The 15,850-nt window shown below is 37.2% G+C and overlaps 2 protein-coding genes across 2 annotated transcripts in view; both read left to right on the top strand.

Moving 5' to 3' along the window:
* The window catches only part of LOC107082295 (phosphatidylserine synthase 1), a 14,263-nt gene extending 3,486 nt beyond the window's left edge, over window positions 1–10,777 (top strand). The window contains exons 3-13 of the mRNA XM_015370899.1: window positions 1,901–1,945; window positions 2,034–2,158; window positions 2,257–2,415; window positions 2,629–2,780; window positions 3,648–3,789; window positions 5,964–6,076; window positions 6,176–6,241; window positions 6,524–6,623; window positions 6,758–6,826; window positions 8,433–8,499; window positions 9,316–10,777. Coding sequence (XP_015226385.1) covers window positions 1,901–1,945; window positions 2,034–2,158; window positions 2,257–2,415; window positions 2,629–2,780; window positions 3,648–3,789; window positions 5,964–6,076; window positions 6,176–6,241; window positions 6,524–6,623; window positions 6,758–6,826; window positions 8,433–8,499; window positions 9,316–9,398 — 1,121 coding nt within the window. The 3' untranslated portion in view covers window positions 9,399–10,777. The remainder of the gene's footprint in view (window positions 1–1,900; window positions 1,946–2,033; window positions 2,159–2,256; window positions 2,416–2,628; window positions 2,781–3,647; window positions 3,790–5,963; window positions 6,077–6,175; window positions 6,242–6,523; window positions 6,624–6,757; window positions 6,827–8,432; window positions 8,500–9,315) is intronic.
* Window positions 10,778–12,710: 1,933 nt separating this feature from the next.
* On the top strand, window positions 12,711–15,066 carry nhlrc1 (NHL repeat containing E3 ubiquitin protein ligase 1). Its single transcript, XM_015369943.1, has one exon. The coding sequence runs from the start codon at window positions 12,850–12,852 to the stop codon at window positions 14,035–14,037; it is 1,188 nt and encodes a 395-aa protein (XP_015225429.1). The 5' UTR covers window positions 12,711–12,849; the 3' UTR covers window positions 14,038–15,066.
* The last annotated feature ends 784 nt before the right edge of the window (window positions 15,067–15,850 follow it).

The following is a 15,850-nucleotide window of genomic DNA, read 5'->3' as shown; positions in this document are numbered from 1 at the left end:
ATCAAATTGTTTATCTGCATTGTGATAAATTTCTAGTAATGCTAATAATTTAGATTTACCGTCTAAAGAAATCAATTACAATTACTGATGATATAAAAAAAAATGGGTTAAATTGTTTTTTTTACCTTTTTTTTAAATACTTGTTTAATTTTTTTTTTCATTAGGGCATTAGCACATTTGAAGAATACGATTAAATGCACTTCCTACAGGGTATTTTGTGGTATAAATCACATTTCTTAAAGTAACTGGTGTCCTGAGGAAGCCTATTTAAAATCTGTATACTTTTTCAAGAGTCGTGTTGGTGCTTGTGGGGCTCTGATTGCGGTGGCATGCCTTTACAGCCCTACAGTTACCTAAGAATGACTTCAAGGAATTATTGAAGAGTGTTTTTTTCCTCAGTACTATCGTTATCATGATAGTACCAGAAAAATTCCATGATAAGAGTTTAAGGCCACATGGCCCAGCATTAGTCGCAGTACACCTTTGTTATGTTATTAAAGAACACCCATCAAACAATAAAACCTTGTTTTATTGCACATAAGAAGGTTCTTTCTAATCTAAATGAATGCATGGGGGGTTACTCTTTGGTTCCTATCCTGGATTGAAAGTGATGGTTTGCTGGGTTTTTCATACACTTCAGCTGTGAGGTAGAAATTAAAATGCTATTTTTTTTTATTTAGTAAATTATGAAAGAATTTAAAAGTATGTTCTGAAAATCGTGTCTTTTATCTCGGTCCAAAAATTCAAAGATTGATCTGCATAGATCTGACTTGCCTGGTTTCTCTGAATTACCAGCAGCTAAGTAGATCTAGTGATACAACAACAAAAGCTCTAAAGACTTGGGTTATGCTGCTGGTTAGAAATGTTCAGATTAGGCCTGCAGACATTAAAGGCGGGGAAAAAATGTGTTCAAATCACTAAGTTGTTATGATGCTTAGAGGATGCTGTGTAAAATCCCACTTTTTGGTGTAAGTCCATTTATTATTTTGAGCTTTGGAAAAAAAATGGTTCTGGCGATATATTGTGATTTTTTTGACTGCCCGATATGATATTGATCTTTCAGTTTCTATTATCAATTTTACCATTTTTACCTAAAACTATGAGGGAAAACAGGCTACCTCTGCACCGCCGCCCTGGCATATAGTGCTGTGGAGCGCTTTTGCTGTGCAGCGCAGCGCTATATCTGTAGATAAGACAGTCACAGTGGAAGATGTGGACTGACTCAACATGGATACCAAAATAACTAAATGATCGATATCTTCTGATGAACATATATAGCACTTGCTTTTTAATCTATACATTTAATTTTGATAGGGGGGTGAAACATCGCAATACATGGAGATATTGCAATATCGTGAAAATATTGTATTGTGACCCACATATCGTATCGCCCCACCATGCGTATCCTCAGCCATAGTGTTATTACACAATCTTTAAAACTTAAAAAGAGAAGATAAAAGTAGTTGTTTGGACTGAATTAGTCTGCATCTCTATGCTTGAGCATAGCAACACTTACAAGGCATTTGAATAGTGTTGATGTTGCAGACAAATTAGGTATGTATACAGTTAATGTAGTAACATTTGAGTCCTTACAGTGCATCCACATATGTTTGGTTCTGAGTCATTCAGTTTCATAACTGCTTTTTTTCTATAGCAGTAGTAATAAAAAGCTTAAAAGGAGAATAAACATGGCTCTATGTGAGAGGAACAGCGAGCGCTAGGCTAAATTTGAACAGGTGTGAACAGCCTCAGTCCAGTGGGGTGTTATTTCCAGTGTCTATTGTTAGGACATGACTTGCTTTAAAACCCATAAATGTCTCCACTGTCAGAGCAGTACTTTTAGGCTTAATCGGATATTTGTCTTCATCATTATGTTTTTTCTCAATAAATCTGGTTTTAGGTCCCTTCACCAGGCCACATCCAGCAATATGGCGAATAGTGTTTGGTGAGTGTTTGTATTTGAGCACAAATGTACCTCTATGTCTATTTTTGGACACTTTCCATGCTTAACGTTGTGTTCTTTTGCTTTTAAGGTCTGAGTGTGCTCTACTTTCTGTTCCTGGTTTTAATCATCTTCCTCAACTGGCAGCAGGTGAAGCAGCTCATGTACTGGCTGGATCCAAACCTGCGCTATGCCAAGAGAGAGGCAGACATCATGGTTTGTGACGATGGACTGTGGTGAAAAAGATGTTTCTGTGTAATTACCTGCTGTGCCCTCATTATGGCTAACCTGGCTCTCTGTGCTCCTGCCTGCAGGAGTATGCAGTGAACTGCCACGTCATCACCTGGGAGAGAATCCTCAGCCATTTTGACATTTTTGCTTTCAGCCATTTCTGGGGCTGGGGAATGAAGGCCCTCCTCATTCGAAGCTATGGCCTGTGCTGGACCATTAGTATTACCTGGGAGCTAACTGAGGTAGACAAACACCCAAAAACAATAAAAACCCAACAGCTCTGAGCCTCCTGGCTGCCTGCCTAAGTCCCCAAAGCTTGTGATGTAATGTGTTTATATAACAGAACAACAGTCAGATTTTAGCCCGTCATCAGTTATCCATCAGATGTTAAATGCCGATTTTAGACTGATTTTTGTCTATTTATTAGTTATGTTTATCTCTTCTGTCTTTAACAGCTTTTCTTTATGCATCTGTTGCCAAACTTTGCGGAGTGCTGGTGGGACCAAGTGATTCTGGACATCCTGCTGTGTAATGGAGGAGGAATCTGGCTGGGAATGACCGTCTGCCGCTTCTTAGAGATGAGGACGTACCACTGGGCCAGTATTAAGTAGGAGTTTACACCCTGAAATTTACTTAATGGTGTGTTGGAGAGGGATGCACCAATCAGTGTTGAGCTCCAGAGTATTAATTATTGCTGAATCTTAATTTCTCCAATAAACCATCATAGAAGAACAGTCAGAGTAGCCATTAACTTTGTCAGCGGCAGAGGAAAAAAAATTAAAAAGGATTTTAAAAAGTTACTTTTTATTGTTATTTTTAAAGAATGAAATGGAGGAAAAAAACATAAGGAAAAGCCTTTCTTCTTGAAGCTTTTTGCAGTATTTTTCCTTTTATAAAATTAGATACTAGTGATTGAGATATGGAAAGCAATCTTGTTGCAGACATATTTAAAGAAACATTGCCTTTACATAGAAAGCTTGACATTAGAATTACATTTAATTAGACAGAAATGGGCATTCGGGTCAGTCTATTTGCATAAACTCATCTTCTATTTGAATAAATTATCTTGATTTCAATTCTTATATGTAAAACTTTAAATACGAATACAACAATCTGATGTATTGGTATCTATTTTTTTAAGTATAAAATACATGATTAAATTCAGAAACAGATTTCCTTATCAAGAGAAATTCTGTTTATTGTTATTAATGTTGTATCTGTAGTATCTTTCTGCTGTTTCATAACACTTGGATGTAATCTAATCCCCAGATTTGTCCTTGTGGAAAAAATAAATAAACCAAAACTGAACGGAAGTCTTTTTAAAACATAACCCCAGAAAGTTATTAAGGAATGAATTTAAATTATTACTGGCTAATTTTTATTCTGTTTGACTTTGTTAAAGGCATTAGAATAATTTTTATTAGAAATCTTTAAGTAAGTCTTTATTAACCCACTTCTATCCTCCTTTAATCAGGGACATCCACACCACCACAGGGAAGATCAAGCGAGCCGTGCTGCAGTTCACTCCTGCAAGCTGGACCTATGTGCGCTGGCTTGATCCAAAGTCCTCCCTGCAGCGAGTGATGGGCGTCTACCTGTTCATGATTATCTGGCAGGTAGGTCACTGGGCAAATCCTGTTTGGGCATCTCAGCGGTGACTTGGGTGCTGATGATTCAGGGATCATCCAGCGTATTCTGCATGCTAAGTCCCTGCTGATCTAATTGCCTTCCCTGTTGTCAAAATCCTAAGCCGCGTGGATCCATATTATACACAGGTGTCCTGCTGTCTGCACAATGACTGCTAATCCTTTAAGGCGTGGTGTTGAGAAAACAATGGATGGAGTTCATGAGTATGCAGCTATAGCTGCTAAATGTTTAAGTACCCAATATTATGAGGATAACAAAGGTGATTTTTTTTTTCCTTTTTTACAAATTCTTTTCAGTTTGCAAAACAGCAACTTCCTCTCCATAACTCGCCCAGCTGAATCTTTACATGCTGATTGCTACTAAAGCATTCAGACTGAGAAGAAACCCACTTAAAACCATGTGGACCTGGCTTTTCTATTTTTATCTCCGGATGTTAATTATCAGTTTTTTTCTTATCCTTTTCACTAGATGTGTTTTATCTTTTTCTGAATTTGCCGTTAAACAACTGTGGATCAAATCTAATCTCACAAAAAGTTTCAGGGGCAGAGGACACCTTCCTTATCTATGTAGCTTTTTTAAATGACGTATCCCTTACAACAAAATCCCTATCATATGCCATTTTTCACAGCCGTGGGCGTTCTGCACTGATGTCAGCGTTTTTCATGTGAGAACAGGCTCACATTTCTGTTTGATGGAGAAGGAAACTGACTACAGTACATTTTGTTCAGCAATACCCACACTTCTGCTTTATTCAGATGTAACGGGCTCTATTTAATTCAGTCTTCCCAAAAATTCAGATCCTTCCGTAATGATAATGTGTAATCTTATTAAATCTATTCAATAGGGAAATAAACATGTACAGAAAGTGGGGGGAAAAAAGATTTAAGTAAAATCATTGGCTCACCTTTTCTTAATCCATGAATTTATTCCTCTTAACCATTTGACCATAACATAATTGTTACACAACAGAAGTAAAAATTATTTGTACTCCTTCCACATTAAAACATATTAATTCATGGAGTATAACAGTCCCATTCAGGAAACCTTCATTGGTTTTTTTTAGATTTAAATGTTTCATTAAGGTTTTTGACCACTGAAAAAATCAGTTTGTTTATTTTGTGCATCATAATAATGATAATCCATCTAGCTCTCGAGCAGTGGGCAGCAACAGATAGGGGAGGGGCAGCATTTCAATACCATCTGCACATCTTGCAAAAGCTCCTTTCAGAAGAAACCTCCTCTAATCTTTAAATATAGCAGTAGTACCGCAGAAGTTTTTAAGGTTTTGACACCATGACTGTATAAATCCTTTGTACACCTACAAATGTGGCTCACACCTAGACAAGACTGGGTTGGTGTTTTGGTTGTTTACTACTCACTATTATACCCAGTTTGAAAACCCATTCAAACTGGGTATAATAGTAAGGGAGGTGGAGAAAAAAAAAAATCTCCGAAGGGGCATCTTAAGTTCAACAAGTCTCCTAATAACACAACTTCACTATAGGGGTAATTTTTTTTGGAAGGTGATGCATATAATTGCCAGACTCCTAGAGATTAAAAAGCATTTTTAAGTCTTTAGGTTTCCAGTGGTGCTCCTATAAATTAATGTTTAAAAAATAAACTTCTTGAATCAAACGTTCGGCTTTGCGTCTGGATGATAAAAGCATCGCTGTTGGGTTTTATGTCACAATAATCTGAGTACAGGAAGATGATCCCGCAGTCTGATTTTCTATTCCATTAAATTTTCAGAAAACGAGTAGTTTGATGACTATTGTAATTTTTCGTTGTTGCTTTTTTTTTTTTAAGCTGACTCAGATGTCAAAAATGGATGTTACCTCTTTATAAAAATATCAAAGGTTTTGTTACAATAGAAATGTCTTTTAATCATAGACAAATTTGGTATCCAGTAGAACAGCCCCTACTTCCAGTAATCCAACCCGACCCCTTTAGGGGAGAAGTCTTATTCAGTCTCCTACATTCTGTACATCTGAATTTGTTTTTAGATGTTCTGAGATCTCAGACTCAGACTTTGTCGGCTCTAAAACATTCACAGGATTTAACCACCATTTCTTTGGCTGTTCTGATGGCCGTTGTTTATTTAATAAGCTTTAATTTCTTTATTTTGTTTGTGTTTTCCTCGCAGCTAACAGAACTAAACACGTTCTTCCTGAAACACATTTTTGTCTTTCCTGCGAGCCACGCTCTCAGCTGGTGCCGAATCCTGTTTGTCGGTATCATCACAGCTCCGACTGTAAGGTAAGTTGTCAGGGACATTTTCTTCTTTGAGCTGAGGGGTGAAAAAAGGATGTTTTGTCAGTAAAATATACCTATGTATTTGTGTTATTTTTGCTTCAGGCAGTATTACGCATACCTCACAGACACACAGTGTAAGAGAGTGGGAACGCAGTGCTGGGTCTTTGGGTGAGTAAAGACCAACTTGATTGAGGTATTTAGGCATCAGTATGAAAATAAACTAATCTTTAAAAGTTACTTTAATCAAATGCAAACTAGAACATACTAAGAAACTGCTGATATTACTCATGTATGCTCCTGGGAAGTGATATTTAACCTCAGAAAAATCTGACAAACAGGAGTTTGTAAAAGTTTTACAAACAGGCTTACCTTAGACCTTGTGGCTCCTATAAATAAACTCCATGTTGGCCAAAGGTTTCATTTCTGTTCCCTTTCCTCTCTTGTTTTCAGGGCAATAGCCTTTCTGGAGGCCTTGGTGTGTATTAAATTTGGACAGGACCTGTTCTCAAAAACTCAGATCCTCTATGTGGTCCTTTGGCTGTTATGTTTGGTAAGATCAGTGTGCCTCCATTCAACTACTGCTTTGAAAGACAAAAGCTTTTCTTTCAAATCATAACTTCCATTATAAATATTGTTGATGATCTCTGTTCTATTCAATTGACAGCCTGTTTTCATCTGTTCCAGGCCTTTATTACATTCCTCTGTCTGTATGGGATGGTGTGGTGTGCAGAAACATATGGTCCAAGGGGAAAGGTGTGTTTATTGTTTCGGTTTTCAAGAATGTTTTTCTATTCATGTACTAAGAGGCAGGTTGTGTGGCACAGTGAGATGAAACCAAGAGCTGTGTTCTCTTTTAAGTTTCTGCTATAACGTATGCTCCTGTTTAAGATAAGCAGTCATTCAGACCAACCTAAATCTATATTTTTACATAAAGCATTTACATATAGTCTCCATCTCTTTTTTAAATTAATTTGAATAATAACACATGTAACGTAGGTGAGGTCATGTCAGTCTTAACATAATAAAATACCTATGCCGCTCCTAGTTCAAGACAGCCTGAGAAATGTTTCACAGAAAAGAGGGCATAAAATGAAAAAAATCAAACACTTAGCTGTAAAACTGAAGAAGGATTATGGCACTAGGTAATAGACAACTAACTGGGTCATCAATGTATAACAAATGGTCACACCAAACAAAAGAAGGCATCGCAAAGCCTTTACTTAATAACCCGAAGATTTTCTTTGACGATTTGTCAGGAGTAGGAGACTTTATATCCAAGGATTTAAAAGTGGTTATGGGATTTATTACGTGTCCATGGTCCTGCTTTTAACCAAAAAACTAAAATTCTTGTTTAAAAAAAAGGCATTTCTGTCATTAATACTCTAGATACACAAAGAGGTGGACTAGTGGCATTTTTCTCAGTAAGTATTACCAGTTGGATGCCTCCATCCAAAATTGATATCAGAAATCAGCCCAGTATCGGCAAAAAAACTAGTATCAAAATATACTTGCTCCAACCAGGTTTGTTACTTCCTTTGAAGCCAATGTTCAAATTGTTTCCTTTTCTAAAAAAATGATCAAACAAAACAACTGTTTTAGTGTGAGAGAGAAAATCCATCCTCTTCACCTATTAAATATCTCAACTAAGTTTGGAGGTTGAAGAAAAAGAAACCAGGTTGAATAAAAAGCGAGTTCTCAGAAAAAAGTTGTTAGGTTATTCCTAACTTTTTTTTTGCTGAATCATGATAACTTTTAGCCTGAGATCCTGATTTGCTGAATCATGATAACCTTTATCCTGATTATTTTCCTGAGACCCAATTACCTTTTTCCTCAGATGTGACAACCTATTTCCTGAGACCTGATGGGGTTTTTTTGAGACCAAATAGATTTTTGGGTTGTTTTTTTTTTTCAGCCCTGACAACTTATTTCCAGAGATCTGCCAACTTATTTTCCTGCGACATGATAACTTTTTTTCCCCTTAGACCTTACAATTTATTTCTCGAGACCTGATAATTTTCTACTTTTTCCTGAGACCTGTTAACTTATTTTCTAAGACATACGAATGTCATAATTTCTACACAGTATCTTTTTCTGGTGTCAATATAAAGCTGTAGTGCTCTGCTGAACCATTATCCACAAATGGTTGTAATTTTAGAGAAGTAAGCCTTTTAAACTAAAGCTATTTTATGTAAGAGGGTTTTTTAGATGCTACCTTTTAAAATATCACATTTGCCCTTAAAAAAATATATTGTTTATCTTATTGTTTATGGAACAGGGTCAGCTACAGGCTGCTACATATAATGTTTGCTCTGTCATAGGAATGTGTGTGTCATGTGTCTCTGCTCTGCTCTCCCCTCAGAGCCTCTCAGAGTGTGAGGATAGTAATTACACAGAGTCTCCTGACCACATGCCGGGGGAATTTAAAGGTACAGAGTCTAACCACATTTGATTCTTTGCAAAGCACTGACCTCTAGTGTCTGGGCAAGTGTTTTATCTAGAGTTCCCTTGCAGTTGTTTAACGTTATCCTGCTCATCTCAATGTCCGGGTCTAAATAAATATGGGAAAGAAATAATTGAATATGGGGGAAAAAACATTTATTTTATAGAAATTTTTCCACTTTAGTTCCATTTTCTAATGGACAAAAATACTAAATAAATTAAAGCATTTTTTTTTTTTTTTTGCGTTATTCTTATTTAACTCACATCTTTTATTGGTTAAACCATACCTTTACTTTTGAAATACATTATAATTTGCTGATTGGAATATTAGAAAAGGGTAATTTTCGGTACTTTTTTGGGACTCTAGAAAAATAAAAATTCTGGCTGAATTGGGTCTGGGTGTAATCACAAACAATTTTTTTTTATTCATTAAATGCAGAAAGAGCCTCAAAGCTCAGGTTTAAACCCCAAGGGTTTGTCGATGTGATATATTATTACAATTTATATTTTAAAATATAATTATATTCTGAGGCCTTCTCCCTGTCTCCCCACATTAAAAGCCACTGTGTTGGAATACTCCAGCTTGTATTTGATATACCTGTGGGATTTCTTTTTTTAAAGTGTTGATCGGCTTTACTCCAGGTGCCAAAGCAACAGGGGAGTTGTCCTATACCTTGAAAGTCAAAAGCTAGTTGTGGATGACTTTTTAAACCCTATAAAAGATAATATATAGATAATAAGACCCACTTTATATTAATAATATTAAAATATTATGTTTTGGTCCAAATTCCTTTATATTTCAGATGACACGGATGCAAACGGCGAGAGCCCTACGCTCCGACGAAGAGGGAAAAACAAACCCTTAAATGGCGTCGACAGGCAGTAAGAAGCACAGACATCAGAAGTCAATCTGCAAAGCCAAGTGTGACCAGAAGGTAAAGATGAAATGCTTCGTGGTGTAATACGATATCCCAACCACCCCACCACCGCCGTCACTTTCTTGAGAGTGCAGACAGCAGAAGAAGAAGAGCATATAAACAGATTTATATAATTATAAAGAAAGCGTAGCAGCTCAGACTACAGAGATGCACGCTGCAGTATGTGCTGAAAAAGCTCCTAAACCACTAATCCCAGTTTTTGTGTGTGAATGAGAGTGAGAGTTCGTGGGTGTATGAAAGACTTAAAAAAAAAATACTATAGCTGTGACTGCATGCTCATTGTAGCTTTTAAATGACCTGTATCCTCTGCCACAATATCACTGAAGGCTGATGTGTTTTTGACTGAATGCCAGTTAGTTGGTTCTAAACATTTCAATGTTAAAATGCCATTTTAAAGGTATGATCACTTTATTTTGAGCCTGTATGTTTTTAGGTCCTTATTTTTATACATGCATCCTTCTGTGATGATCTTTTTACAGAAAATATGCGTTTTGTTCAGTTTTTTTTTTTTTTAAGAAACTTGAATGTGGGCAAAATTTCAATGCCAGACAGCTTTAGCTTGTTAGCTTGTTCAACCGAGGTTTGTTGAATTTGTAATGAAGCACACAGTTGAAGCACTTTGCAGGAGCTTTTTTCCTTGAGAATACTGTACATTTGGTTATGTTCAAGTATTATATGAACTGTTGTGATCTAGAGTGACTTTACTTCCCCTCTCCGCCTGTGGCTGCTATATTACTTTTAATTTTTCTACGTTTTAATGGACCGATAAAGGAGGGCAATTACTCAGACTTGCATGTCGGTGTGCAGGTGGTTTTCTTTTACTGTTGACCTTTTTGTTCCTTTGATTTCTTATGCATGACTGTCACATCAAGTGTTTTGATGGGAAAATGTTACAACTGTAGGAAAAGAGTGTCTATGTGATCTAAACCCTGAACACAAGTATTGTCTTTTTATTGTCATTGTAGATTTTGATTCATGCCTTGTGCCTGTTTGCATGGAATTATTTCTGATTTCTTACGCTTCTCAGTCTGTATTAAAAACTAAATCCATGCTCTCTCCTGTTGAATACTGTCACCTGGTGTGCTTCGTTGGAGATTTTTATTCATTTTTGTTTAGTATCATCTCAGCGCTGACATATTTCTCGTATCCTCGACAATCCAAATGCTGGCCTGATGAAGCGGTCTCCCAGGCAACATTAGGCTTTGTAAAAGGTACAATGTCTCTGGATTTACATTTCATTCAGCCAAAAACAATACTGTTCAAGATGACCTGTGCTGTTTGTTTCACTGTGAGAAAAAGCCAACATATTAAAATGTTTTACATTTCCTCTGGAATCTGAGTATTCTCTTGAACAACCCTAATCCTTAGATTTTAGTATTAGGAGTGTGTTAGAGATTTTACATGTTTCTATTATGGTAACCTTAGTGGCTCTTGAAAAATCTTGTTCCAGTTCTGAAGGATTTAATTTTCTCCCTGAGTGGCTGACTTCAGCACTGCACCTCTAGGGTCAGATTTCACTCAGGCTGCACATCATGAAAGTCGTACAGAAATAGCTTCCAAATGTACACCCATACCAACACTTACAGCGCCTTGGGATATTTTTCCTATGCATTGACTTTCAAATTTACAGTAGGAACCACATTTCAAAATTTGAAAAACGTATTTATTTTAGATAACTGAAAACAAATGCGTGAATAAATTAAATGTATGGGATGCATCTTCCCTGAGACGTTTTTTTTTAAAAGAAGGCACCTTTTTATAATTCCACCTTCATGTTGTTTAGGATCTGTCACTACAGGTTTTGCTAAATTGCATGTTCACACATATTTTCAGCAATTTTGGTCCCTATTTTTGGTCCTGTTCTAAGCTATTCTGTTGTATCTGTTTATGCTCAGGGTTGTCATTGCTGGTAAGTGACCCTCCACTATGAAAGTCATTTTGAATCATAAAGATTTGGGTTTCCTCTAATGCATTGTGACCGAACTTGAAGTTGTAGAGAAAATAAAATGGACCTTTTGCAATTATAGATTTTTATTGTAATTTACAGTTACAAAAGAAAATTTACACATATTCAATTTGTTGAGTAAAAGTACACAAACTCTGTTCTGTGAGTCACAAATCAAATACCTCTTACATTCTCCGTTTGGCTCCAATTTATCCAAAACTGCTGTTGCAAAAGTATTTGTGCATTTACATAGTAATTTAAGTTTTTTTTTTCTATCTTTTAACATCACAAAAAAGATTATAAGCCTTAAAATTCTAAAATACAGCTAAATAAACTGCTTTGTGAGTCGCAAAAAAATCTCTTGCATTCAGTTTTTCTCTAAAACAAATGGTGCAAAAACAAATTCAGGCACTTGTATTTAAATCATCCCATTTTATAAATGTTTTTTCCTAACAAAAAAGATATTACTACTGCTTGAATCTTTTTCTGAGCCACAAAATCAGCCTTACAAGTTGCACCTTTTCCTTCACTTTTGCATGCATGTCAAATTGAGGTAGAACAAAAACCTCCACCCACCCCTCCCAAATCTGAGGCCTTTAACAGATTAACTGTCACTACAGGCCTGTATTCAGCTCCCTCCATTCTGTCTGCTCAAAGCACCTCCTCCATTCCTGATTAAAAGCATTCCCACAGCTTCATGCTACCACCACTATGCTTCAGTCATGATCATGTGTTGCAATATTTTCTCCAACGGATCTATTTTTGTCTCATCTGACTGGGCTCCTGATGCATTGACGAAATGTATATTAATACTAACATTAAATTAGAAAAAAGACAACTTTTTATTATTTAGATGATTTCCAAAAAAAACCCAAAAGGATTGAATTCACTGGATTTCATTTAAAGATATTAAGAGCAAAAGAGACTTAATACAAAAAAATCACTCTTGTTTTTATTTTTATTTATTTTTTTAAACATTTATGATTTTGTTTCATCTTTAGGGACTGCTTTGTGTTGCTCTACTTCATAAAAATCCAACAAAAATAGTTTCTGAGTAAAATGTGAAAGATTTTCTACTTTTTCAATTACCAATGTTAATAACATCCAAACCATTAGAGAGTTCAGCTTAAGAGCTGGAATGCTTTCATAGACTTTTACCTTTACAATTATTTTGGAGATCATGATGTTTTAAACAAAGCACGTTTATTTTACAAGCTCTCTTCTGATATGTTTGAGAATACTTCCAAAAGAGGGCAGCAGAGAACCTCAGTCAGATTAGAAAAAACATCACGTGGTGACTAAGGCCTCCAAGCTAAAGGACATATAAACACAGAGCTTCTCCAGTTTATTTGGTTGTCCTTGTCCTTCTCCATGGTGTTAGCTCAATCAGCCTGCAGCAGTTAGTTAAACTACCTCAGCATAGACTGCCAGGACATCATTTTATTTCACACAATATGGACCAGAGTCTTCGTGGCTGCCTGAGTCCCGAGGACACCCTGAAAGAGATCAAGACCAGCTTACTGGAGTGTAAAGTCTGCTTTGAGACGTTTAACTTGCAGCAGAGGGAGCGCAGACCGCAGAACCTTTCCTGTGGTCATGTACTTTGTCTGGAATGCATCACCAGTTTGTCCCACCCTCTCCTGAGGAAGCTGGAGTGCCCGTTCTGTCGACAGCTGTGCAGTGTTGACAGTATATCCCATTGCCAGGTTCTCAGTGACCTGCAGGAGCTCCTTTTGTCCCACAGTTCCTCCTCCTTTGCTCCCCACAGCAGGGCTACAGGGGGTTTTATCTCAGAAACTGCTCTGCATCTTCGCTCCACATTTGGTGGCTGGGGGACTCTCATCAATCCAACTGGATTAGCCATTCTGGGATCTATGGGGGAAGTAGTTGTGGTGCATGATGGAGAGAAGAGAGTGGTTGTGTTCAACCAACAAGGGATGAAGCTGCACAGCTTTGGAGAAAGAGGAGCAGGCAATGGAGACATCTGTTACCCAGTGGATGTGGCAGTGAGTCCAGCTGGTTATGTCATAGTGACGGATGCAGGGGGTAAAGCTGTGAAGGTTTTCACTTCAAGGGGGATACACGTTTTGACGGTCAAAGATTGCTTCCAGCTTCCTTGGGGTGTGGACATGGACAGCTGTGGACGTATCTTGGTGTCAGACTTGCAGGCTGGGACCCTGTTCAGAATAAATGTGGACTTCAGTCATGGTGTTATCCTGGAGAATCAAAGTGTTAAAACTAACCTTCAGTGTCCCAAAGCTTTGGCTCACTGTCGAAAAACCGGAAACACGGCTGTGATGGAGCATCCAAGAGGAAAGCATGGCCACAAAAAGTTAAAAGTGTTTACAAAGGACTTCAATGTTCTTTACCAGATGGACAGCTTCAGCCTGACCCTGCAGTCTTCCATCCGGTTGAACATATCTGATGTGGCTTTCAGCAGCGATGGAGACATGGTGGTGTCCGACTCTGATCAAGGCTTGATTTGTAGTTTAGGAAACCTTCAGAACCGTCCGGTCATTACTCCTCTTGTGGGGGACCATCTCATCCGACCTTCTGGGCTGGTGTTACTTAACAACTCGCTCATTATTGTAGATGGTGGTGACCATACAGTCAAGATTTATTCTAGTAAGCCTGATGGCTGAGAACCCATGTCAATAAGAGACCTATGGAGATCACAGTGCAGGGAAAAGAGAATAAATTGACGTTTACCTGTAAAAGTAATCACCTGTTTTTTTTAAATCCTATTTGTAGTTTTTTGTTTTGTTTTTGTTTTTTTATATTTGTCTGTTTGTTGGGTGGACACATCATATAAAACTGTATTGGTCTTCAAATATTAGGATTTTGAAAATATATATAAATATATATATAAAGGGGGTTTTGGCAGCCTTTCTTATTAGAGAGGTTTAATGACAGTGGTGTACATAGTCTATGCTTTGTTCTGTTGGTTTCTTAACTTTTTCCACACCTTAAAAAGCTAAGGAACACTTCTGTTTGTTTAGTACGATGAGCTGCTGGACACTGAACCTTTGCCCCAGTCCCAAGTCTTCTTCAGCCTCTAAAACCTTTCCTTCCAGTATTCCCTCCATTATCTTTCCATCATCTCTGAGTAGCAACCCTGGCGCTGCTGAGTAAACACAATCTCACAGCATGATTGTGGGGATAGTTTGATGTTAAGTATTAGTTTTACTGCTCATCTTCTTTGTGTCTCCTTGGTAATTGTGGCAAACTGCAAACATGACTTCTTAAGGCAGTCCTTAAATTATTCCTTCACACTTCAGGTCTTGTGAAGTTATTGATTAATAAACTGAACAGGCCAACATATACCTGAACCAGTGAGGCCATTTTAGTCAGAATCAACTCAGTAATCCATAGATCTGTTATGAAGGGAGATCTACACATATTGTTTGACATTCAGTTCCTTAAATGTGTCTGATGTCTGATTACGGACACACAAAACAGAATTGCAAATAAAGAAATTGTTACTGCGTGTTGGTTTTTTTAACTTAGATTTGGCAGGTAATCTCTTAAGGAAGTGAAATTATTACTTATTGGGATGCTTAAATTAATGCTGTTCTAAGTCCTAAAGACTGTGCACAAGCAGCAGGTAATGAATTCTGTAACCTTTAGTTGCATTAGTGCTGTAAAAATTTTAATGCTGTTTATATGAAATGTACCATTACCACTGCAGTTGAATTAAATGTGGTTTATTTTTATAGTGCTAATTAACAACACTTCATCTCAAGGCACTTTACAGTGACGATTTAGTGAGATTGTGCAGTCAGATTAGTAAAAAGTTTTCTATCTAAGGTAAACCAACAGATTGCAATTAGTCATGACTTTGAAGGATTCGCTCCTCCTGGATGAGCATCTGTTTGCAATGTGTGAATGACTCCATAGCAAAACCTTACTCCGAGCATGCATGAAGCAACAGTGGAGAGGAAAAACATTGTTTTAACAGGAAGTTAAACCAGAACCAGCTCAAGTAAAATGTCAGTATGTTTATTGATCTAATAATGACTGAAGGCACAGGAGAATACACTGGGAAGAGTGTTTGCTAGGATAAAGAGCATGCAAGTCTGATTACTAGGGAGGGGAGGGTGGTTTTACATGACTAAACATTGTTCTAAAAAGTGTTAAACTGTAAAAAGGAACACAGAAAATGATTGAGATGAAAAAGATACAAGCATGAACACTAGAAAAAGAAAAATAGATCTCAACTCCATAAGCAGGGAGCTAGAAGAGTCTCAATATTCACAAACTCACATATGTGATCCACACATGCACAGGATAAGATCCAAACATGCACAGGACAAGGTCCACACGTGCACAGGACAAGGTCCACACACGCAAAGGATAAGATACACACATGCAATAGATAAGATACACACGCACACAGGATAAGATCCACACATGCACAGGACAAGATCCACACATGCCCAGGATAAGATCCACACA

This window comes from Cyprinodon variegatus, unplaced genomic scaffold (assembly GCF_000732505.1).
Source record: "Cyprinodon variegatus isolate N-32 unplaced genomic scaffold, C_variegatus-1.0 Scaffold2, whole genome shotgun sequence".
Taxonomy (NCBI): domain Eukaryota; kingdom Metazoa; phylum Chordata; class Actinopteri; order Cyprinodontiformes; family Cyprinodontidae; genus Cyprinodon; species Cyprinodon variegatus.
The sequence above is the reverse complement of the archived record's forward strand: the minus strand, read 5'-3'. Positions and strand labels throughout refer to the sequence as shown.